This window comes from Xyrauchen texanus, chromosome 16 (genome assembly GCF_025860055.1).
Source record: "Xyrauchen texanus isolate HMW12.3.18 chromosome 16, RBS_HiC_50CHRs, whole genome shotgun sequence".
NCBI classification, from domain to species: domain Eukaryota; kingdom Metazoa; phylum Chordata; class Actinopteri; order Cypriniformes; family Catostomidae; genus Xyrauchen; species Xyrauchen texanus.
The window spans coordinates 26,075,958-26,101,650 of NC_068291.1; the positions used below are offsets into that span (position 1 = coordinate 26,075,958).

The 25,693-nt window shown below is 37.6% G+C and overlaps 1 protein-coding gene across 3 annotated transcripts in view; it reads right to left on the bottom strand.

Moving 5' to 3' along the window:
- The window catches only part of LOC127656860 (la-related protein 1B-like), a 41,999-nt gene that overhangs the window by 7,994 nt on the left and 8,312 nt on the right, over window positions 1-25,693 (bottom strand). The window contains exons 2-13 of one of the 3 annotated variants that reach the window (XM_052145379.1): window positions 20,687-20,757; window positions 19,452-19,511; window positions 16,544-16,766; window positions 11,753-11,875; window positions 10,719-10,881; window positions 6,339-6,483; window positions 6,077-6,251; window positions 5,305-5,549; window positions 4,927-5,010; window positions 4,297-4,659; window positions 642-759; window positions 139-296 (exon numbers count right to left, since the gene is read on the bottom strand). In XM_052145379.1, the coding sequence (XP_052001339.1) occupies window positions 139-296; window positions 642-759; window positions 4,297-4,659; window positions 4,927-5,010; window positions 5,305-5,549; window positions 6,077-6,251; window positions 6,339-6,483; window positions 10,719-10,881; window positions 11,753-11,875; window positions 16,544-16,766; window positions 19,452-19,511; window positions 20,687-20,757 (1,928 nt within the window). Of the gene's footprint in view, window positions 1-138; window positions 297-641; window positions 760-4,296; window positions 4,660-4,926; window positions 5,011-5,304; window positions 5,550-6,076; window positions 6,252-6,338; window positions 6,484-10,718; window positions 10,882-11,752; window positions 11,876-16,543; window positions 16,770-19,451; window positions 19,512-20,686; window positions 20,758-25,693 lie in introns of all 3 variants that reach the window. The other 2 variants (XM_052145378.1, XM_052145380.1) reach the window with 2 other exon arrangements.

Here is a 25,693-nt window from a genome sequence, read left to right on the forward strand (position 1 = left end):
GTAATTGGGGTATTGCCCTGAGCAAACACACTTGCACAAATGTTTATGAATACTTTCACTTTCTGGCAAGCATTTATAGCCTTATGGTACACAAAAAGATGCAACTTGATGAAATTTGTTTGACTGGCACAAACATACTTTTCCATCAATGTTGCCACTGTCTTTGATAACAGGGTAGAAACGTGGAGTTTTGGTGGGGTCCTGTCTGCCAGGGGTGCGTGGGGTATGAGGGGTCCGGGGCATGCTGGAGGATTCTGGGACGTCCGTGGGTAGAGAATGAGCCATGCTAGACTCATCTACAGCACAATGCAAACAACATGAAAAAATAGAAATCGACATGATTATGAAATAAAACAGGGCATACAGTCATTTTTTTTTTTCTTTTTTCATTTGGCAGACGCTTTTATCAAAAGCGACTTACAGAGCCATTATTACAGGGACAATCCCCTCGGAGCAACCTCGAGTTAAGTGCCTTACTCAAGGACACAATGGTGGTGGCTGTGAGGTTCGAACCAGTGTCCTTCTGATTACCAGATTACCAGTTATGTGCTTAGACCACTACACCACCACCACTCCACGTCTGTACAGTGAATCCATGCGATCCTTTTTTATTGTAAAAAGAGAATGATGTGTGCATTCACCTGACTGGCATGGTGGAGGGGGTGGGATTTCTTGGTTGTTGTCAATGGGCAGTTTTGGCGTCAGAGTTTCAAACTCGTCTTGGCTGATCATGTTGATTTTTTTAAAGTTCTCCACTTCCTAAGAATGAAAAATAAAAAATCAAAAAATAGGGCTGTGAATAATTACTTTTTTTAAAACGTATTAATTGCACCGTTTACTGTGAATAATCTAGATTAATTTAAATTGTCTCGGCTGATCATGTTGAGTTTTCCACACCCTTACAATTGAAAAAAAAAAAAAAAAAAAAGCAGGGCTGTGAATCGATGACATTTTTAAACTAATTAATTAAACAGTTAATCATGGTAACTGGTACATTAAAACAAATATTAAAATGTAATCAGAAATATATTTACTCCATAGTTTGTCTCAAATAACTTGTAAGAAATTGGTTAATCAACATTTTAATTATTTAAATATATACACATGTTAAAATGTTCAGTTTTTTGCTTTGCGAATACAGAATATCTAATTAAATTAGATATTTTTTTTGAGATATAAATCTTTGATACAAGTATCTGTTTGCATTCAATAAAATCAGTGGACATGCTGTAATAAAAAGTTGGGCAAAGTCTTCTGCCGTTTTCCAGTTGACTTTTTAAAAATAGGCTCAAGTGAGCAGATTCAATTCATATCAAGCTTTATTGGCAAGATAAATTAAGTATTCATTGCCAATGGATTATAAGACTCTAAACAAAGATGTGCATGCGTAATGAATAAATGGCACTGCTCCACACAAAAAGACATGCCATTTAACAAATAAATGCCATTTCTGAGATAATTATTCATTTAAATACAAATATAAAAGCCTTTATTTAGACTTTACTGATTTGACTCCTCTAGAAAGTTTGGTTCTCAAACTCTGCTAAATAAGAGGGGAGGAAAAGAGTTTGCCCTGAGAGCACAATCTTCCAGCCAGGAAGTATATCCAATTCCAGGCTGCAGAAATAATTAGGTGTACACAAAACCAGCCACTAAAGGCTTCCTGTTTCTACTTCTATGAACAATGAGATCATTATTGCTCTCCATATGACAACAGGCAGTGCACTTCAATAGATCGACTGGTCGGGTATTACCTGGAGCAGTTCACAAAATGACATCTTTACAGTCCATCACCATCTCAAAAACTTTTAAGCTTGGCATTAATTGGCATCATGTGGCATTAAGTCAGACATCATGTGGTTTATTATACTGTAATGAGCAACTTCCTAGAACACAATTTACATTCCCAGTGGAAATGTATAATGTGATCCTCAAACAATGATGTTGCAAATTTAATAAGATCAATGCATTAGCCACAACCAAATCTATTTAACTTATGCATAATTTAAATGGCACACAGATAGCATTAATGCAAAAAGGCCATGCTGGCATCATTGCTCTCACTCATTTCAAAGAGAGATTCCAAAATGTGAAATCTTTTCATTTTAATTGAATAATTCTACCAAAGACAGAATTGACCTCATAAGTTCCAAAAGATTCTGAAGCAAAGCACATGTGCAGATTTCTGTTGTTGTGTGCAGCTGTTTATCAGGTGTCTGTACTTCGGACTTCAGACCAGTGTGTCATGGCAGACCTTGGCACAGTTAACACAGGTGTTATGACTCCCATGAATGAGAACAGATGACACAAAATGTACCCAAGATATGGTAGTACTATTGTACAGTGCAAACAAACATATATTTTGGCACATACATAAATAAAGCCTACATTTAAATAACAAAGACAAAAATTTTAGAAAGTCGATTTTCCTTCAAACATGGTTTTACATGTTAAATGCACCAAAAGAGGGGTACATGCAGGTTGCTATTGGAATCAAACTATTACAGTGAAACACATTAAAGGTCTAAGGCTGTGATAATGCAATTTTGTGTATGATGATTCAATTCGGTGTGTTGATTCTTATTTCAATATTTACATTTTTCTTTTAATATTTTATTTGTGATTTTCCAATGGAGTACAAATTATAATATACAGCTCTGGAAAAACGACCACACGAGACCACAGCAAATGTATCAGCTTCTCTGAATTTACTACTTATAGGTATGTGTTTGAGTAAAAATATTTTTTTTGTTATATTCTATAAAGTACTAACAAAATTTCTCCCAAATTCCAAATAAAATGATTGTCATTTAGAGCATTTACTTACAGAAAATGAAAACTGGTAGGAACGTATGCGATTAATACATTTTTTTTAATGTTGTGTTGGTGCTGGCTTGTGAATGGAGAGCTAGATCGGGAGATGAGAATGGTAAGGATTATCACCCGTCAATGATAGTCTCTAACACCTGTTTATCATTGCAGTGAGAATTGGAGATGGATTTAAGGGCAAGCCAGATGCCAGTGAGTGAGAGAGAGACCTACCCACACACAAACCCAGAGACTGTCCAATTATTGCTGCTGAAAAGCATGGTTTTGAGTTGTAAAATAAAAATACCTTTGAGTTGGATTTGCCATCTCCTGCTTCCTCCTTTTACCTCTTAGAAAACTTGTATTTTTCTTTAACGCGATTAATGCATTTACCAATTTTCACATTGGATACCAATTCAGCACCATTCTGAACACTGGCTAACCACACGATAAATGAAATGGGATAAATGTAGAGTCTGTCGATGCACTGTTCAAAGTTCAAACAATTTCAATTTTCAATTTTGAACCTATTGCAGCTGATCTTTCGAAGCGTCAGCTAATGATTACCGGACATTTCGGATGAAATATCATTACGTGGTCAGTGCCAGTGCTAACAGGAGGAGAACAAGACATTGGACTTGTTTGGAATAGCATACTACCATGCCACTCTTACCATTTCTGCTATACATAGATATGACAGAAACAGTAAGCGTATTATCGGTTGTATTGCCTTCAGCAGTTTTCATGTGGAGGTCAAAGTGGCGCTTAATTCTGGATCTCAAGTGGATAGTCACATCCTGTCAGTTGATTAATATTGTGGAGGATGAGGGTTTAAAAGGTTTAATGCCCACTGCAAAGGATACTCAACCTATGAGGACTTGTGCTTTCATTTAGTCAACCTTCCCCTTAAGACTTTGGGAAACATTTATTGTTGCTTGAATTTGGTGATATTTTAGTGCATCTTTATGTACTATAGAAGGCTTTGTGTGGAAAATGTTGGTCACAATTTACAATAAGGTTCCATTAGTTAACAACAGTAGTTAACATGAACTAACAATGAACAATACTTATTAAACATGCATCAATCTTAATGTTAAATTCAACATACAGGAATACATTTTTTTCAAATTGTATTTGTTAACATTAATTCATTAGTACAATGTGAACTAACAATGAACAATAGTATTTTTATTAACTAACATTAACAAATATTAATACATTATGTAAAAAATATATTTTTAATTGTTTGTTCATTGTACCTTATGCATTAACTACTTTTAATACATGGAACCTTATTGTAAAGTGTTACCAAAATGTTAATAAAATCGATTACATATTTAATTTTCCTTAGTAGTAAACAAAATCAATTTTACCAGAAAAAGGTGTATATATATATTCAGCACTACGATTAATCGCGTTTAACTATGAAAACTCATGCAATTATTCACAATGACATTAATACAAAAATAAATGTTCGCTTGCTTTCACCTTGGGATTGGTACAATCTTGCTGTCCTTCTTCCTCTGTCCAAAGATCCTGTTCATAGTAGAACAATCCGTCGTTAATAGCTTTGGCAAGGTCAGCTGTAATTCTGGCACGAGACACGTGATTCCCTGTTCTGTCACCTCCAGGGTGTTTCCGCAGGTGAGGGGGGGTCTGAGTTACGATAAGGATCTTGTTTACGTCTCGGTCGTCAAGTTCATCATCAGAATCGTCATCTGACCAATCGGTGAAGGTGTTCTTGCGAGGTGCTGCAAGGCGTTCCATTTCCTCATCGAACAGGAAGTCCAGTTCCTCCTGGTCTGCCTCAGGCTGCTGCTTTGGGCTGGACTGAACCAATTCAGAGCACTCCTGAAGCAAACACAACATTTTTGATTTTCTTCTCAGGTCATGCAACTAAGCAAAGATTTCTGCCACTTCCACACTAATCAGTTTCCAAACGTCATCGATTGCCAAAGTAGGCAAAGATTTATTGTCTCAGTTTTCAGAGAACTAAAATGGATTAGAGTGGACGTTTAAGAAGTACAAATTCATGGATATGAAAGACACTCCACCATATAATCATTTTCATTCACTATGCTAGAAGAAAAATCAGAAAGAGAGGGGGGAATACTCAACTGCAGATGGGGACAACTCAAGATGAGGAGGATGAGGAAGAGGAAGGGGAGGAGGAGGAGAAGTAGGAAGAGGAGTTACTGAAGTCTGCACACCCACAAGAGAGATGGATTAATGGATGGAGAAAGGAATTGATAAAAGGTACATGTAGGAGGAGGAAACGGGAAAAGGTGTGTGTGATTAAACACTGCAGATAGAGTTAGAATTCTACAAGCAGACTTGGGAGTTATTAAAGAAAATGGCGTTTTAAAGAATAAATAAGAGAGAGTAACAAATATACATCTGTTAAATGCTTGTAAATCAAATTTGCAATAGAGCCAAATACAATTACATAAATCTGAAGATGGATCAAATCAAACTCCACACTGAATCTGGAAGTACCTTGATTTTTCCAGAAGAGGTTCTATGTCGTTTCTCCACCTGTATCCACGGCTGGCCGTCTGGATCAGACAGACTGCTGGAGCGCCCTTTTGGGGAATACACATCATTGTTAGAGTTACTGTTTGACTTTGAGGGAAAGGATTCTTTGGACTGATGTTTGGCTGTGTCAATGTCAGTGGTATCGCTTAATTGGCCGTTCACCACAGCGGGTTCATCCATTTCCTGACTGACTGGGGAGGATGACACTGTGAGATGAAGAAAAGAAAGACAAAGAGAGGTTACAAGTGAGTGAGTTTCTCTCTGAAACTGTTTTGATGACTCACTCACTCACTTAACTGCAGCTTATTATGTCCTGACTGTAAATGTAAAAATTGCAGATTTGAAAGGTTAGGTCAGGGATACACGGTGCAAGTTCTGACACTCGAGAGGTCGTGAGCCCTTGCACATGTTACAAGTCAGTTTATTTGATAATTGTACAGGTGTGCAATCATATACGACACAACCTGCCAAATTCTGGAGCAATCACGCTTTTTATCATTACAAGACATAATGCCAGAGGAGGACATTGCTTTAATTCCTTGTTGCTTGCGATTTAGAAATAAAAAAAGTCTGGCATAAATCAGTGTAATTACCAAATGGATGATCATATAACAAGATGTAGTCTGCAAAAGAGTCTTGTTGCAACAAATGGAATTAAAAAAAGAATTCTGCAAACATAACATCTTGTAAGAAACAAATACAATAAAACAGAGCTAAAATAACAGAGTTGAACCTGTGCTGAGAGAGGTGAACATCTGTCCTGGGACAAACTCTGGGCAGTTAATGAGTTGGGAGAAATCTGTGCGCAGGGAGTCCAGAGGGGGGCCCGGAATGGGCCAATGCTCTGGCTCAACTTTCCTACGAATCTGTTCATCAACCAGCTCCACAACTTCACTCTTCTTCACTGCCTGTGTATACATAAAAAAAACTAGATATAATACGTGTGTCCTGAAGGTGGGGTAGATCAGAGGTGAAGGGTAGGGGTTAAAGGTCACCTCCTTAATGAGGTTGATATCAGTGGTGAGGGCCTGAACTCTGTGGAAACTGGCAATGAGAGAGATGGGCAGGAAGCCTTTGGAATCCATTTTCCTCCGCAGGAAGAAGTCTCGCTCCAGGTTTGGGAGACTGAAGTAGTATTCACTAAAAACATACAAAATAGACATTGTAAACTCCAAAATTTTAATTGCATATTAAATACACAACTGTACCTTTCATGAAAAAATGTATTCATAGTTCCAGTAAGGCACTCAGTAATTGAATCGGGCCAGTCCACAAACATTAAAATAAACACTGATTGAAAAGAACAGCCACAAGATGTAAACACGATTTGAGTGTTATAAATCTCTTTTCTACATGATTTGAGTGTGATAAAACGGCACCCACAGGGTTTACTGGCGTTACATCTTCATGACAATGAAGCTGACAACTTTACATAGTTAGCAAGGTTAGCAAGCAATTTTATCACACCAAAATCATGATAACATATGTTTTTGTCATGTGGCTAAACTGGCTATACTTTTTACAACAGTTTTTATTTGAATGTTATTGGACTGGCCCCATTAAAATCCTTTGCAAGTAACCACAGATCAAATTAAAGTAAAATACCTGAGAAAAAAAGCTTTTAAGAGTTTATAAACTGTAAAACAAATATATTTTGTCACGTTTCGCTTGCAACGTTTCATGAAACACAAACAGAACAAAAACAGCAGACACTCCTGATAGAGACAATTGCTTTAATGGTCCCGAGTTCAAATATAAATATATATATAATGGTTAAATGCGCAGTATTTTTTTTTTTTTGAAGAGGTGCACATAAGGCTATGTTGTAGGTTCAATGCATACATATAAATCGGCTTTAACACTAGCACTAACCCATAATCTAACCCCAATTTAACCCCTACCCCTACTCCCAAACCTACCACACCTCAACCTCAGTAGCAGCAAATGTAAATCTTGTAAAAAAAAAAAAAAAAAAATTGCAGAACAACATGCAGTTACACAATAAGTACATTGTAACATTAAAATACATACAATACATAATAGTTAAAGACAACAAATATTAAGAGGGACCCATTTTCCCTTTGGTATTACAAAAATGTAGGGCTGAACACTTTGGACAAATAAATCTAATTGTGATCATTTTGAAAAATATTGCGTTAGCAATTTGAACTGCGATATGATTAACACACACACGTGCAAAAAACAACTAGTAAGTGTTTCCTTTTGAACAAAGGGTAAAGTCATGTGCAAACATGCTCTACCACAAATAGAAATACTGTTCAAGAAAGGGTGTTCACACTTTCACAAAAAAAAAAACAGAATGTTGCCTTATGAGAACACATTTCTTAACTCTTGCTGCAATTGTCATAACAATGGCAAAGTTTATGATGGCTGCTTATTTAATCTCCAGCACACACAAAAAAATTCCACCCCTGCAAATGATGAGTACAACTGGATTCAATTGAAGCGTTCAGATTTACATTCCTTTACCAGCAATATTTTGCCATTTTTAAAACCTAAATCTCAAGGTGGGCTAAAAGAAGACTTTGTTGTGCGCTGCCCATTGCTGATAAGCATGGCTCACATTCTCTAGAACTACAATACCCATCAGGCACACACTACAATGCCCATGATGCACACACACACACATACTACTACATCATTGAACATCTCTAGTAAGATTCCCACTCTCTAGAACTACAATGCCCATTATGCCCCTCCTCGAAGTTTGCACAATTTTACTCCTGATTTATCACAATATGGGGAAAGGAGAAGTGTACAAAAGCAACACGTTACTTAGTTTAAAAAGTAAATCTAGTTAAAAAGTATTATGGTCTAAAATAAAAAATATTGTGTTACTATACTCACTACTCTAAATAAGTTATCTGATTACGTAACACAAATTACTTCTATTGCGTTATCCCAAACACTGAAGGAGATCATAGGCTAATGATCCAAGGCATGCCTTGGTAACCATTCACTTGCATTGTATGAAAAAAGGTGCAAAGAGAGTGAATGGTGACTGAAGCTGGCGCTCTGCCCAACATCTCTTTTTGTGTTCTAGAGAATAAAGGCACAGGTTTCAACAACATGAGGGTGAGTAAATGATAAAAAAATTTGTTTAAATATTGTTAGAATTTTTAGAATGTTTGTCCGACTCTTCATGCCACACTTTCAGCACAAAAACTTCTGTGAGTGGCATATTTATTCTGGGAGAAACGGTGAAGCCTCCACCCACAACACACCTCACATTCCTCCAGCTTTAGTCAGATTGGGTTGAGATGCCACATGTGCTACACTGCAAATGATTCTGGGGTGTTTTACTGGAGATGTTGTGCATCACACAAACTGGCATGTAAAGCTTTGAGAAAAACTGGACGAGGAATTTACAATAGTGCTAAGTGGACACATTTTCCACTTTTTTTTCAGAGTTATATTAAAATTCCCTTTTCATATAAACATAATAAAAAAAACTGATAAATATATTTAAAGACAATAAATATAACAGCAAAAAAAAAAACTCCATTGAGTTAGTTCCTGTAGCTTTTAACCAATCCATTTTCAAAAATTTTTCACTTCCAAGTTTTTTTATATTTCTTTCTTTGGGGGTATTTACACTTGCATTTTTTCTTATCAGATTGTGCACCAATCATGAAAAGATCAAGTTTAAATAAAAGCACTCCAAGACGGATTCGAAACAGATGAAAATCTGATCCCTCAAAGCACCTCCAGAGGTTTGTGACACATTCCACTTGAAACTCAGTCAAGTGTAAATGCATCTGGCAAGCCACATATGTAAAATCTTAAACATATCAGCTGTTACAGAGTATTTTCATGCGTAATAAGACCAAATTAAGAAACAGTTGGACATTGTGGGAAAGACAGAAATTTTTTCGTGGTAGATCGGCGTTCAAACTGAAATTAAACACTGATAAAAAGTGTAGCATAACGTATCTCATAACGGCCGCACACATAGCTACCCGCACACAGGGCAAAGTCACTTGTAATCAAATAATGAATCACACCTTTTTCAGTTGCCCTGAATTAGCATAATCAAAGAAAAACTATAGCGCAGAAATTGAAGATCAGATTTTTACATCCGTTTGGAGGAAACACATTTAAGTGTAAATTAATAAGCTTATTCAATCTGATAGCAAGCCAATCAGTAAAAACTAGGGCAGTGAAAATAAATGCATGTGATTAATAAAAAAATTTTAACGTGTTATATATCACAAGCCTATATGGGACTTGTGATATTCAGCCTATGTAAGGTGTATTTTCATGACCACAGAAGCATGGCAAGTTGTGACTATCACCAAAACGCAGAATGAGAAAAACATTTCTGTAAGTGCTTTTCATGTGGAGCTCAAAATGGCGATTGATGTTGGTGCTGAAGCCCGGACGTGAACCATGAACGCAGCTTCATGATTTTTGCAGGAAAAAGGATAGCCACAGTGTACCGGCTAAAATTTGTTTATAGAAGTATATTTAGAGTCAAATTTCTGCCCTTTCAAAATCTGTGCTGACAGCACTAGTAAAAACACATGGAATGACCAAGTGTAAATACCCCCATTGTTTCCCTCACTCCTCAACCTACAAATGTTTTGCCTACCTATTTAAAAACAAAAAATACTCTATAACCTTTCAGCCCCAACAAAACCTTTTTGTAACAGGAGTGTTGTTGCCCTTTGTGACCAGTGTTCTCTCATTTAACATTGATCTTAAAGGTTCTAAAGACAAAACAGCAATCAACCACAGAAAAACATGTATATGCTCACTTCAGTGATCTTGGATGAACTCAGAGAATAAGATTATACTGGTAAAAACACACACACAAACAAAAAATAACCCTATGCTGTAGAGGGAAAACATGATAAAACCCCACACAGATTTACATTTTCATTCACACACCGAATACAAAATAAAATATATTATTTTGTATAAAAAAAAAAAGGAGACACTCCCACACAACACACCCAGTGTCCTCTGCCCTAATCTCTCTGACCCAGATCAACTGACCTCTTCCCCATCATCCATAAAGCACACTAAAAAAGCTAAATTAAGGACTCATCGACAGTCAGTGTTAGGCCTCCCCCGATGCAGCAGCTGCTGGTGGTAATATGTGAAGCACATTTTTAAAAAGCACGGTTGATTCAAATGTAACTATGCAGATTATTACACTGATCCAAGCATAAACCTGGAATAAAGTGTCTACAAAACCTTACACTCTTTATTTGTCATGGCATTGCCAAAAAAGGCAAAATCTTCAGAAGTGATTAAAGATGAGATGGGAAAGCTTGTGCCAACTATACACAGTAAATTAGTACAGTGCCATGCTGGAATTTTGCTTAAATGGAAAGAAGAACTGAACGTACATTTGCCGTTTGATGTATTCTTTAAGTAAATTCTCCTCGATAGTATACATCTGCACGCGATTACCGTCATCATAGTAATAGACCATGTTATTGCCGAATTCAGCTGGAACCGTGGACCCATCCTGGAAAGAGTCCCGGTAACTGTGGGAGTAGTCATAGCGACCTGTGAAGAAAGAGAAAAAGAAAAGGAGAAAAAGGTAATAAAGTAAAGTTTATAACTAGGCTCTCGTGAAGAATCTTTTCTGATTGGTAAAATGTGGGATTCTGCAGGCAACTATTTGTGTACACCATTCAGCCACAACATTTAAACCACCTGCCTAATATTGTGTAGGTCTCCCTCATGCCATCAAAACAGCGCCAACCCGGATCTCAGAATAGCACTCTGAGATACTATTCTTCTCACCACAATTGTAAAGAGTGGTTATCGGAGTTACCGTAGATTTTTTCAGTTCGAACCAGTCTGGCCATTCTCTGTTCCCATACAGGAACTCAGATAACCACTCCGTACAATTGTGGTGAGAAGAATAGCATCTGAAGGGAATCTACACAATATTAAGCAGGTGGTTTTAACGTTGTGGCTGATCGGTGTAAAATGACCGTTAAACTGTATAAAAGTTCCAGACAAGCTGTGCTACATTTATGTCTCTTGTATGTCTTTGCAGTCTCATTCTCTTCACATAATAAAACTCAAATCAATATATCATAACAATACTATATATGGATAAGCAGCTATGTAATAAATGGGATAGTGCACAGTCATGTGGGCATTATCGCAAAATTAACCCCGACAGGTTGATGAGAACCCAATGAAAAGTGGAGGGGATATGTTTCACCCTAAAAGGGTTATAATGTCCGGCATATTTTGGGAGCCTTTTCTTTCGCTCAATACAGACAAAAATAAATATTTTATTTTTTACCTGGGCTCCTATGGGAAAAAACACATACAAATGAAAATCAGATTTAAATCACCATCTCTGAAATTGTCTGATTGGTGAGATGAGATGTTAGGTTGTTAACAGATGTTTGTTGGTTACCTCGCCCACGACCTCTGCCCCGGCCGCGACCTTTCCCCCTGCCCCTTGGGCCTCCGCGGACATTGCTGCCCTCGCTGCGAATACTTGCTGTGTCATCAAAGAACTCTCTCTCTCGTCGCCAGCCTGAGGACAAATAAAATAAAATTACAAAACAAGAGCTGAGATTACCAGTGCAATTCAAGGTAAAGGGCAACTGCTGATAACCCTCTCATTTTGAGGGACAATTTGTCCAATCTTTGGTCTACACTGAGTGACTGGAGTCCATCTCACCCTCGTTCATTCAGTCGTTCATTCAGTCATAACTGATCTCAAGAGCAAAGCACTTCATTCACCAATAATTTGTATTGTAAAACGCACTAAAAAAAATTATTGTTCAATACCTTTCACTCGGGAATGTATCACATTATGAAAATAAACAGGCTGCAAATGTAATTTCATGTGGACTTCAACAAATTAACGACTTTAGATAATGTAAGAAACAGAAAGAAACTTTCTAAAAGCAGATGGGGGTTTCTTGTATGGCCATGCCATAACATTCATAAATAATAATTCAATGCCAATTACCTCACACTAAAATCTAAAATCACATAACTAGAGCTTTTTAACTAATTAAAGAACCATTAAATTAAGAAATCTGTATTGTAAAATAAAAATGTGTGTACAGTTGAAGTCAGAAGTTTACATACACTTAGGTTGAAGTCATTAAAACTAATTTTTGTAATCACTCCACAGATTTAATATTAGCAAATTATAGTTTTGGCAAGTCATTTATGACATCTACTTTGTGCATGATATGAGTAATTTTTCCAGCAATTGTTTACAGACAGATTGTTCCACTTTTAATTGACTATCACAATTCCAGTGGTTCAGAAGCTTACATACACCAAGTTAACTGTGCCTTTAAGCAGCTTGGAAAATCTCTGAAAATGATGTCAAGCCTTCAGGCAATTAGCCAAAAGCTTCTGATAATAATAATAATAATAAGTTTTATTTATATAGCGCCTTTCCAGAGCTCAAGGACGCTTTACAATAGACAAGCAACAATAAAGGCAGAGGACAAAGACAGCAGACAAAACAACAGCAGGTAGATAACAGTGAAGGTACAGAAAATGAGAAGGTTAGGTAGATGGGGCAGCACCCAGCGGAAAAAAAAAAAAATACAGTACAAATAAGAGTTATGACATTCAGCAAATAAGTGAGTTTTGAGCATGGATTTGAATTCAGAGATAGTGTTAACAGAACAGAGTGATCGGGGTAGAGAGTTCCATATTTTGGGTGCTACAACACTGAATGATCTGCCCCCATCGAAACAAGGCGATGCCGAGGGACGACTGAGAAGGCTAGAGTCGGAGGATCGTAGAGAGCGAAGTCGGTGCGTAGGGGTGAAGCAGATTACAGAGATAGGAGGGAGCCAAGCCGTGCAGAGATTTAAAAGTGAGAAGGACAATTTTGAATTTGATACGGTAAACCACAGGAAGCCAGTGAAGATCATGCAAAATTGGGGTGATATGTGCAGAACGCTTGGTGTGGGTGAGTATTCTGGCAGCAGAGTTTTGAATGTATTGCAATTTGGAAATGGAGCTAGCAGGAAGGCCAATAAAAAGTGCATTGCAATAATCGAGACGTGATGTGATAAATGCATGGATGACAGTTTCAGCGCCTGAGATACTGATGAAGGGACGGAGCTGAGCGATGCGACGTAGATGAAAGAATGCTGATTTAGTGATAGAATTAATGTGAGAATGGAAAGATAGAGAGGAGTCAAAGATTACACCAAGACTTTTAACAGTACTAGATGGTTTGATGTGAGAGCCAGCAAACTCGCAGGTGAAGTTAGTAGGAATTTTGTTAGTGAGTGACGGAGGACCGGTAAAAATAATCTCAGTTTTGTCCATGTTAAGTTTTAAAAAATTTGAATGAAGCCAATCTTTTATTTCATGCACACAAGCAGAGATTTTGTCAGTTGTGATAGATAGAGTCGATGTACAGGTAGTATATAATTGAATGTCGTCAGCGTAAAAATTATAATTAAAACCATGACGGCAGAGGATCTGACCAAGAGGTATTATATAAATTATGAATAGTAATGGCCCTAAAACGGATCCCTGTGGGACACCTTGCTTCAGGGGGACAGTAGGTGAGCGAAAATCTTGAACTGAAATGTAGAACTGTCTATCAGAGAGATAGGAAGAAAACCAAGAAAGAGCAGCACCAGAAATACCCACATCCAAAAGACGAGAAATGAGTAGTTGATGGGAGACAGTATCGAAGGCAGAGCTGAGGTCCAGCAGCAGGAGCATAGACAGAGAACCAGAGTCACCAGAGAGAAGCAAATCATTGAGTACCTTAACTAGTGCAGTTTCAGTACTATGTAGAGGGCGAAAACCAGATTGAAGAGGATCAAAAAGATTATTTTCGACTAGAAAAGACTGAAGCTGGGAGGCAACAGTACTTTCTAGTAATTTAGCTATGAAGGGTAGATTTGAAATAGGACGATAGTTAGATAATACTGATAGGAGGTGTACTGAATTGGAGGTGTACCTGTGGATGTATTTTAAGGCCTACCTTCAAACTTAGTGCCTCTTTGCTTGACATCATGGGATCATCTAAACAAATCAGCCAAGATCTTATAAAAAGCTGCTTTGAAACGATGTGTGTTGTGAAAGGCGCTATACAAATAAAATTGACTTGAATTGACTTATAAAAAAAAATGGTGGACCTCCACAAGTCTGGCTTATACTTGGGAGCAATTTCCAAATGCCTGATGGTACCAAGTTCATCTGTACAAACAATAGTATGAAAGTAAATACACCACAGGACCACGCAGCCATCACACAGTTCTGGAAGGAGACACATTCTGTCTCCTAGAGATGAAAGTAGTTTGGTTTGAAAAGTGCAAATGAATCCCACAACAACAGCAAAGGACCTTGTGAAGATGCTGGAGGAAACAGGTAGACAAGTATCTATATCCACAGAAAAACAAGACCTATATCGACCTGAAAGGCTGCTCAGTAAGGAAGAAGCCACTGCTTGCAAACTGTAGTCTGGCATTTTTTATGGCAGTTTTGAAGTACACATGGGGACAATGATCTTACTTTTTGGAGAATTGTCCTCTTGTCTAATGAAACAAATATTGAACGATTTGGCCATAATGACAATCGTTATATTTGAAGGAAAAAGGGTGAGGCTTGCAAGCCAAAGAATACCATCTCAACTGTGAAGCATGTGGGTGGCAGCATCATATTGTGGAGGTGCTTTTCTGCAGGAGGAACTGGTGCACTTTACAAAATAGATGGAATCATGAGTAAGGAAAATTATGTGGATATATTTAAGCAACATCAAGACATCTAGAAGGCTACCCAAAAGGTTTGACCCTACTTAAACATTTTAAAGTAAATGCTACCAAATAATAACAAAGTGTATGTAAACTTCTGACCCACTGGGAATGTGATGAAAGAAATAAAAGCTAAAATAAACAATTCTCTCTACTATTATTCTGACAATTCACATTCTTAATATAAAAGTAGTGATCCTAACTGACGCAAGACAGGGATTATTTTTCAACAACTAAATGTCAGGAATTGTGAAAAACTGAGTTTAAATGTATTTGGCTAACATATATGTAAACATCTGACTTCAGCTTTGTGTTAAGACATGAGTGTCTAAGTGTCTGAAACCTGCCCAGATATCAGAAGAGCTTCTAAGCTCTCAATCCTTTGAATGACGCTATCGGTCTCTTTTTGGCTGGAGGCTGCTGTTAGTACATGTGTGATCATGTTCAAGTTCTCACGTTTTTTTCCTATGGTTTGCATGAGAGCTGAAAATGAGCACAAACTTGTTCTGATTTACACCTAAAGTAATGAACTGACAAATGTGTTTAAAACAATGAAAATTCACATGAGATGAAGACTTACAGAGTCATTAAGTGCCCTAGAAATAGCCGCTTTATTCTAAATAAGGGTGGCCCACTCTCATGGTCCCTTCCACTTTGAGAAGGAATTTGTTGGTGAGCCACAAAACTGATGCAAAACAAGGGACACTACAATTTTCAAAATCGACTAGTCAGTTGGTTGATTGAACGACTAGCCGTGTTAAAGATAATAAATAATAATAGCACTTCAGCATGGTAACTAACAGATATTCAACAAATAAATAGGCTTAATAACTATAACATCTTATTGCCCAAAACTATCAAAGAAAGAAATAAGGCTCCAAAAAAAAAAAAAAAAACTGTACAAAACTGCTTATGTGCATCCTGAACACAGAATGATGTGCTTCAAATGTAAACAGAGAGCTAGGAAGTCTCAGGGCGTTCCTTGGAGCGGATTCAAAAGCGCAGAACTGCAAGATGATGCGGGTAAACATCTAGTTCACAACATTGAGCAGTTTAACCACTAAAAATATTAATGTTAGTAGTTGACCCTACTAATCGACTAGTTGATTATTCGACCCCTGTAGCAAGTCACAAATCAGGGTTCCTAATTGATTTTCCATGACTATGGATGTTTTGACACAAATCGAACATCACTATGGCTTGTGAGCAAATTTTAACTCAACACAAGAGCAATATCCAGGTGATTCAATATTTACTTTTCCATCATTTTTAAGGGGGGGTGGTGTATTGCAGAAACCAAAATATCCTGGGGCTTCTGTGTAACTTATAGATATTACCGGTAAAATAAGATGAGTGTGTGAGAGGGTCATCACTTATGCTGTGTGGAACAGAGTGTGTTTGTATGCGCTGTGAATGTGAGAGCATGTTTATATGTATTTGTATTGTGCCCATCTCACCTCCTCTCCTGCGGGGTACACTGCTTTGCATCTCCTCTCCATCTTCTGCTTCCTGATTGTTTGAAAGTCCTTTGATTGGATATGAATTCGCCTCCTTGTTCTCCTTACTGTCACTCCCATCACTTCCACTCTCCTTCTCTCTCTTCACTCCTCTGTGATCCTTCTTTCTTTCCCTCCATCCAGACGTACCCTGTCTCCCTTGTGCGTTTATCACATTCTGATGCTGCTGAGGAGTGCAATCAAATTAATTAGTCAGTGAATTACATCTCAACAAGCCAGCAGTGCGGTCAGTGAAACCAAGAAAAAAGACATTTCTGTAACAGGTCTGGAGACACTGTTCATGAGGGTATTGATAGGATCACTGACCTCAAAATGAAAATATACCCATCCTCATGTAGTTCTATATCAGTAACACATTCTTCGGTGGAATTCTGTCAGGCAGAATTTTGATAAATGAATGTCAGCATTCATTTATTATTTGCAAAATGATGGAATGAAAGAGAATGATGACTGAGGCTGACATTCTGCCTAACATCTCCTTTAGCGTTCCACAGAAGATAAAAAGTCAAACGGGTCTTGAACTACATGTGGTTGAGTAAATGAGTAAACTCTGATTCTGTTTATACATTGTGTTAAGATGTGTCTCGGGTAGAGCTGGGCGATATGGACAAAATTGTTATTCAAAATTATTTTCATATTGTTGAATATGAAGATATTTATCACGATATACATTTACACATTGCACTTTCTTTTTTTTATTTCAAAATTGACAGAAGAAAAAATAAATTCTAAACGGTCAAAATAGACTCTACAAAACTGCACAGGGGGTCCAGAGATGGCCAAAGCAGTGGGGTCCGGGGGTTCTTTTACCGTTTATCAATTGAAAATGAATGTTAAAAGATCATCTGTTTGATTTGAAGCATAGTGACAGCAGTCTAGTATTTGTTGGAATATTTTTACATTAAAATGAAATATTTTTTATTTCATTAGATTCAGATACACAAGTATAGGGCATATAAGCCCTTGTGACTGTGTGCTGAATGTGGGTTCAGGGGTGTCCCGAGAGAAAATTGAAAACGTTTTTTAAAACATTTAAAAAACATTTGTATATTTTCATTAAAGTGAGAGACTAGTCTACCAACTAGTAATTTTAGTCTTTCCTTATCCATTCTACATGAATTAATTTTTCACAAAATTAGAACAGAAATAGATTTGTTTATTCGATTTGTTTATTCTTAAAAGCTGATTAATAAAGATACATTTAGAAGGGAAAAACTTTATGGTTTAAAAGGTGCTTTGAAACCACGTGCAGCGCTTCATGTCTACACACATGAAGGGAAAAGAGGCAACACGTGCGGAGTGGGATAGAGCAGAAATGATGCATGTTTGTTGCTAGAGAACAATATTCAAGATTACAGCGCAGAAAGATCAGAGCTGTTGTCCACATCACTGTTGTTCTGTCACGCTCTTCACTAGAGAGGATGAGAGGGTGCAACCGTTGTCATGAAGTCTTGCGGTGCGGATGGAATCAATCCGGTGTCCGACATAACCTAATTGTTAGCAAGGCAGCTACTAGCATTAGCAAGTTCATTCAGTTTGACCCTACGTTACCACTGGCACGTTGTGAGCAAAGCTGAGAGCGTTTTCAATTAATTCCTATGAAAGCCGAGCATCATGCTCACAAGGTGGATCTTAGGATTGGCAGCGGTGTGGAGCAAGCTCTCTCCTAGCGCTGTGAGCGCCTTTGAGCGGATTTCGTCCGCCCCAGTACAAACGCAGAATGAGAAAGCTGAACTGCTTGTGTTTTAGGTACACGCAGTAAATATAGAAAATTCCTCAAAACCTTATCGTGGATTTTCTTTATCATGATATATATGGATATCGTTTTATCACCCAGCCCTAGTCTTGGGTGATCAATTCACATGTGGTCAGGTGAGACACATCGCTGTTTACACCTGGCGCTTAAATGAGTCTACTGTGACTACTTCTGTTCAAATCACAAGTGTCTCTGATTTCATGAAGACATACAATTCCCACTACTTTAAGGTCCTTGTGGTGGCACGGTTACTAACCTCAATCCGGGGTGGTGGAGGACAAGTCTCAGTTGCCTCTGTCAATATGCGCATTTTATCACATGGCTCATTGTGCATTCAGGCTCATGCGACTCTCCGCGATTCACACACAACTTACCACGCACCCCATTGAGAGCGAGAACCACTAATAGTGACCACGAGGAGGTCACCCCATGTGACTCTACCCTCCCCAGCAACCGGGCCAATTCGAACTCGTGCCTCCAGGGCTGGTAGTCAGCATCAATACTCACTGAGCTACCCAGGCCCCTGTACTTATTTGCTTTTTAAACTGTTCTGATCTGAATTTTTTCTTCTTTCAAAGCTGCACTTATGACTAGATCACCAGAAATGAATCTTTATACCAGGTGTAAACGTGGTGTCTAACTTGATAACAGACAAACACACAGGGAGATGCTAGAGGCAGGAGAGAGATACTTTTTAAAGGTATAATTCATGGAAAATGTACAATTACTCCTTCGAAACCTGTATGCTTTTTTTCGGTATTAATCCACAATTTGCACATGGTTTCTTCTCATTCTACTAATATGCTGGGTGTCTAGTTTCAGCTGTATGAAAATAAATACGTTCTCCCATGTATCATGAACGGAATAAGCCGAAGACAAGATTTTCAGGACACATTTATTTCGATATATTAACACCTCCCTTCCACACTAGAATGGTGCTTTCCTCTACTGAAAATGGAGCATTTTCAAAATCGCTCTCCAACATCGCAAACTTGGAAAAGAAGACATTAGGAAATTGAAAACGTTGAAAGTTTTCCAACACAAATGGTTTAGAGTGGATGTGCCCTTGAATTAAAAACATTTCTCTCTCACCTCCTTATTGGCAAGTTCTCCTGGGGTGGGCCAGTTTGTGATGTCACTGAAGTCACCAGACTGCAAATGAGAAGGGTTTAGAGAGAAAGAAAGAACATGAAGGTTAAAAGAAGAATCTGAAAGAAGGTATAAAGGCCTGCTCACACCAAATTTGTATGTACATCTTAATACATATCATTAAATTTGATTATTCAATATATCAGTATTTTATCAGCCATCAACCACCCTCCACTGGAGGTACTGGTATTAGACATGGAAAAATTATAATTCTAAAATCAGTTTGACTTATTTATGTATACCAGTTGCTCCTATCTACAGAAGTACGCGAGTAAAATACTCCTCAAATGGAATTTCCACCCCACACTGCAACTTTGACACTATTTATCACATAAAGCACTATTCAGACACTATGGGGGAAGTGTGGCTGTCCCTTTCTCTGTGATCAGCTCTCCTTCTATTACTGGAGGAACGTCAATCATTCCTCACGCCGCAAAGCAACTCAGAACTGCAAGTGCCATATCGGATTTCAGTACCGTCCTAAAAATGGGTCCTGGGTGTCCCAGATGCTAAAGCTAGATGGTACAGTCTGCATCCTGTGAGGTAGTGTCTTTGAGTTTAATAGTGCAAGACATAAGTTGACCAACTAAACTGTAACTTTTCACATGTGACTTAAAAACGGTGAAGTATAAGATTCAAACACCAACAAATGTGCTGGGGTCAAGAATGTAAAGGGGAATCTGTCAAGTGTTGTGTGTCTGTGTGTAAGTGGAGACAAACTAACATGCCTTGGAGTCAGTCATGAGGACGACTCTACTGCCCACGTTAGGACTGAATTTGAGCCCTCTATGTGCTCTCACTGGAATGTCCCGCTGAGGTAAAAGTCAAAAACTCTTGTTCTACTCTGTAGACTATCTCGCCCACACAAAAGACTGAACAGAGGGAACAAATATTCACTTAAATGCAAACACAAGCAAAGGCTGCTCTATGACTGGCTGCTGCTGACCCTAGATCAAGGACACCCAGACACTAGACTCTGTTAAAAAAACAGAATGCTGAAAAAAAAAAAATGCAGATTTACACAAACCGACAGAAGAACAGAAATCTGCATCTGCCATCTGAATTCATGTATTTTCTACATTAACAGCGATTTATTGCTTATTGTTAACCATTTATTACAGATAAGGCAGTTCAAATTGCCTTACCTTGCCCATCTGCTATGCAAGAGTGTGTCTTACCTTGCTGGTCTTTCTGGACCTGGGTTTGCTGGCACGGACAACTTTGGCAGGACTCTGGGGATCTGTGGACACTAAACAAAAACAAGAAAATGTGACTATTTGATTTAGTTCATTAGAGATGGAAAATGAGAGAGGGTTGAGAGATATGATGCCTGTGGCATGAACTATTCAGTAATAGGGTCACTGACAAAAAGGACAAATCTATTAAAAATCTAAATTAATACACGCACATTAAGTTTGTACAAATCTAATCTTTTTTCCAATTTGGTTTCATACATTTATAGCCTTTTCCTGAAAAAATAAAATAAATACAAATACACATCGACTCATGTAATGTGGTGCAACCATCAAGTAAAAGGTATTAAAGTACTTTCCTTGCACCTTGAAAGTGTACGCAACCCAATCATTTATTACAAAAAAGTTTTCAAACATATTTTAAGGTATAAATATTTCTTACAATATCATGAGATTTTTAAGTACAAAATATAGAAGGTTCTCAGGGATACACCACATCATCTGAACAGAGGGGTATTGAGGGTCTCTCTGTTTTATAATTTTAGTTAACATGAACAAATTGGCTACATATTGGTTACACCATGTGACTAATGTGGTGGACAAGAATTTCAGCTTTTAATGAGACCATTTTTTTTACTGTCACTGGACAGTTACATCACAAGACATGAACTCACGTTAATCATAGAAGAGGTGTATTCAAGTAATTGTTTTGTGTGAATTGCATTTATTATGTATTTTTTAATTATTTTATCTATCTGGACAAAAAGTTTGCATCACATCATTGACCCAATAGCTAACCTTTCTAAGTTTAAAGGGATAGCTCACCCTATAATTACAATGATCTCAACATTAAGGGTATCTTCACACTTGATTGCTTGTTCAGAACCATAGTTTGATTCTTCCCCTTCTCACTGCTTGTTTCAGTTCACATTGTATTTTTTGAGTCCACCGTACGATTGCGCCATCAACGCAAGTACCAAGTAAGTAGAGCACAGACTCAAATTATACACCATCAATAGCAAGTTCACTTCCACAATTTATGACAGATTGCGCTTATAGCAGCAGTGAACTGTACCACAGTTCAGATGAACCATAACCCAGTCCACCTTTTTAATTGGACTCGGGTATGGTTCACTGGTGGAAACCAGTTTGGAAAACAGCATTTCACACTAGTGCTGGCATTGATACAGATTTCCTGTTATCTATCTCCCGATTAGATTCTGATCCATTTGGGTATAATTTTTTGTAATAATATCAATATTGCTTAAATATGAAAGAAATTATCTTGCTAATACTGTTAACTATACAAGGAGCCTTCTAACTTGGTACATTTTTTTAAATAATTGTTTTACTAATTTTATATTTCATCATGAATTTTTTCATTATTTTTGTCACATTTAAGCTTTTTAAATTAACAGCTGATTTAAATCGACCAAGTTACTGCGTTCAGTAAGCCCTTTGGTGTCTAGACAGGGGACCATTCATCCTGTTAGATCTTCAATGTTGATCTTGTTTATGTAAGATCATCGTTAGATCATTTTTGGCCTCAGTGGTCAAGTGCTCAGTGCACTTTGGAAAAACAGTAATTTGCTTTCGGAGTTTGTTCAATTTGTGAAAATGTTAAATCTACCAATCTGCGTGGCAAATGGGTCATATTAGAGCAGACGCAATAACAATGATGTTGATTCCTGACATATGCTATTCATGTCATATTCTTTATGTTGGCTACACCTCCAAAACACACAACAGTTAAGCTGAATTACTTTATTGCTATTTTGTACAAATCAAAATTCACTTTGGCCCACTTATTAACGTGACAAAACTATTATTACATTTTTAATAAATTGTACACAGAAATCGCGCAACGTGACAAACTCTCCCATTACAATGACTGCTGTCACTCACTGCATATTTACACTGTTTGAAACCTGCATTTTGACACAAGTTCACGAAACTCCGCTCTATGTTCTGCACTTTCATGAATGCTCTCATTAAAAACAAAGCTGTCTAATCAGCATAATAAATCAATTATTTACACCGTGTCTGTGCCTTGATTAGAACAGGATCATTTTAGTTTTGTCGTGTTTCTCATTTGCAGTGTATTTAACATCTATGTTCAAAGCGAGCGGTGCAATATGCAAAGAATCCAAAAAATTTACAAAGTTCTTTTTGCTCTTGTTCTACGGCTTATTTTCAAGTGGCAGGTGATGTTTCTTCAGTATTCATTTTCGTGTGCTGCGCGAACAGAGCTAGAACATAAAGCAAGCATCTGGGCATTCAGACAGTTTAAAACTTGCACATTAGGATCAGTAGTCATTACTGATAGGACGGAGGACTAATCTAAGTGGCTCTGATTGCCCATTGCCTTTTGACTGCTCAACGGACATGTTAGTGATTGATTAGAATACTAAACTGCTGCAAAAACACATTGTAAATAGAAACCATTGATGCAACAGGAGCAGACTTCAATCGAAAGCTGTAATTGTCAGTTTTCATGATTATATAATCAGGCTGGTCAGGGTTGAAGGAAAGCTGAATGCAGCAAAATACAGAGATACTCTTAATAAAAAACCTGGTACAGAGCACTCAGGACCTCAAAATGCGAGGTTTACCTTCCAACAGGACAATGACCGTAAGCACATAGCCAAGACAATGCAAGAGTTGCTTAGGGACAACTCTGTGAATGTCCTTTAGTGGCCCAGCCAGAGCCCGAACTTGAACTAAATCAAACATTTCTGGAGAGACCTGAAAAATGGTTGTCCACCGACAGTTCCCATCCAACCTGACAAAGCTTGAGAAGATCTGCAGAGAAGAATGGTAGAAAATACCTTTTCGTTTTCACATCATACCCTAAAAGAATTGAGGCTGTAATTGCTGCCAAAGATGCTTCAAATAAGTAAGAGTTAAGGGTTATGTCATTGTGATATTTCAGTTTCTTTTTAATACATTTTTAATGTTATCAAAAATATTTTTTTTGCTTTGTCATTATGGGGCATGGAGTGTAGATGATGTGAAAAAATGATAATTTAAAGGATTTTATCATAAAGCTGCAACATACAAAAATGTGAAAAAGTTTCACATTTGAATACTTTCTGAATGCACTGTAAATGTCCACATTTTTAGGCACAAGAAGCAAGATTTCAAAAAAGCTGGTGAAAAAATATATATATATTCTACAATAAATGATTACACATAATTTCAGTTAATTAATAGCTCCAAGTAAATCCTTCATATCAATGCATGTGACATAAAGGACAGCACATTTTTGCCCTCTAGATATCAGAGGTCTGCCAAAGTTTGGAAATGTAACAAATCAACAAACATCCCTCTCAACAAGCTCTTGGTCTCTACTATGACAGCTCAATGCTGACTAAGTGTTGAGGTCAATTATCAGGTCAACAGCTACATTTCGACAGATTGTAAAGCCACACGCCAGCACATGTACAGCAAGGTCATATATCCACACACGTAAAACATTAACTTCCTCTGCAAGATGAACACAATTTCTAGGAGGGCCAGTGAATGTGGAGTGATCCATGGTATTCAGATCGCCCCCAACACAAATGACATGGCCCCTATGGGTATTTGTGCTTCGGTTCACACAACCAACAAAGCATTAGGCCTTGTCCCCCACTCCGTCGATAATAGCAGATCTACCAAGTCACAGGAGCAGATTTAGACAGCGATTTTTAAAAACGGCAAAAGTAATAATATAGCTGCAAGCAGCGTTAATGGGCCCAAGCAAAACTTGTCCATTTCCAAACTGTCGTTTTCGGAAAACAATGCAAGGTGCATAATACAAGGTGCAATTGGCATTTGACATTATTCTATACAATTTTGAAGCAATTTAATATTAGAGGACTATTTTAAAGTCTGTTTTAAAAGCCACACTTCCTGTTACCAGGTGGTGGCACAATAATTACATGTAATTTTGATCTAAATTACACACAGAAGACATGAGACACTTCCTGTTTCCCATTTTCACCATTAATTTAATGCCTCGTCAACAACTTTTTGCATTTTAGCATCTTCAATGTCTTTGTATAATGTTTTCTAAATATGGTGACAGTCTCATGACTATATACAAGTTAATAGACTGCTAAATAAAAAATTAAAAAACTCTCCCTAGACTTCCTATTGGACGGACCTAAAAACAATATTTATGAAAGTTGTCCAGCTTGATGAGAACTATATATGTACTGATTTTGGTGACTGTACATGAAAATGGGGGGTACTACAAAGGCAGTCTTACACACCCATTTTAAAGAGGGTGCTACCGGTGCTTAAGGACAAGAAAACAGATTAATTGTTAAAATAGAATGAAATCATAGTTTTACTATCAAAATGCTTCATCTGTGATCATATTTTTAAAAGACATGGCCAGATGTGCTGTCCACCAGTAACGTTAGAGCGACAGCGGTAGGAACTCCCACTAGCGACTTCACTGTACAGAGACTAGCGACATCAAGCGATAAAGTCACTGCATGCATGTACGGGGCTTGAGGGGGACACAAAGATCCTTTGTTGTTAAATTGCCAACAAAACCAGTTTTTTTTACTTTTTCTTTTTGGCGAAACACAGAAACTGTCTGGATGAAACAGGAAATAGAGAGGGACGCCCATTTTTCTGGGAGTGTCTGGGGTCCTTTATCATTACTGAAGGGATGGTCTGTATGATAAGGTACTGGGCGCTTGCTGACAGTGTGGGGTGTGAACAAACACACAGACTCACTGATACTGTCCTGATGACACCTTTCTGTCACTTAAGTGTCCCCTGAGGAAGAATAACTTTAAATTATGCAAATAATCATTTAAATCACTAAATGTTAAACCAAATTAACATGAAACAAAGCCAGTTCGATCTCTATTCAAATCAAAGGCTGCAACTGAATAAAAGCTAAACAGAGAAACGTAATAACGACTGCAAGAGAGCAAAAACGTTTCCAGATAGTTTAAAGCTGTGGTGCCCAAAAGTTTTCCTAAAAAGGAAAAC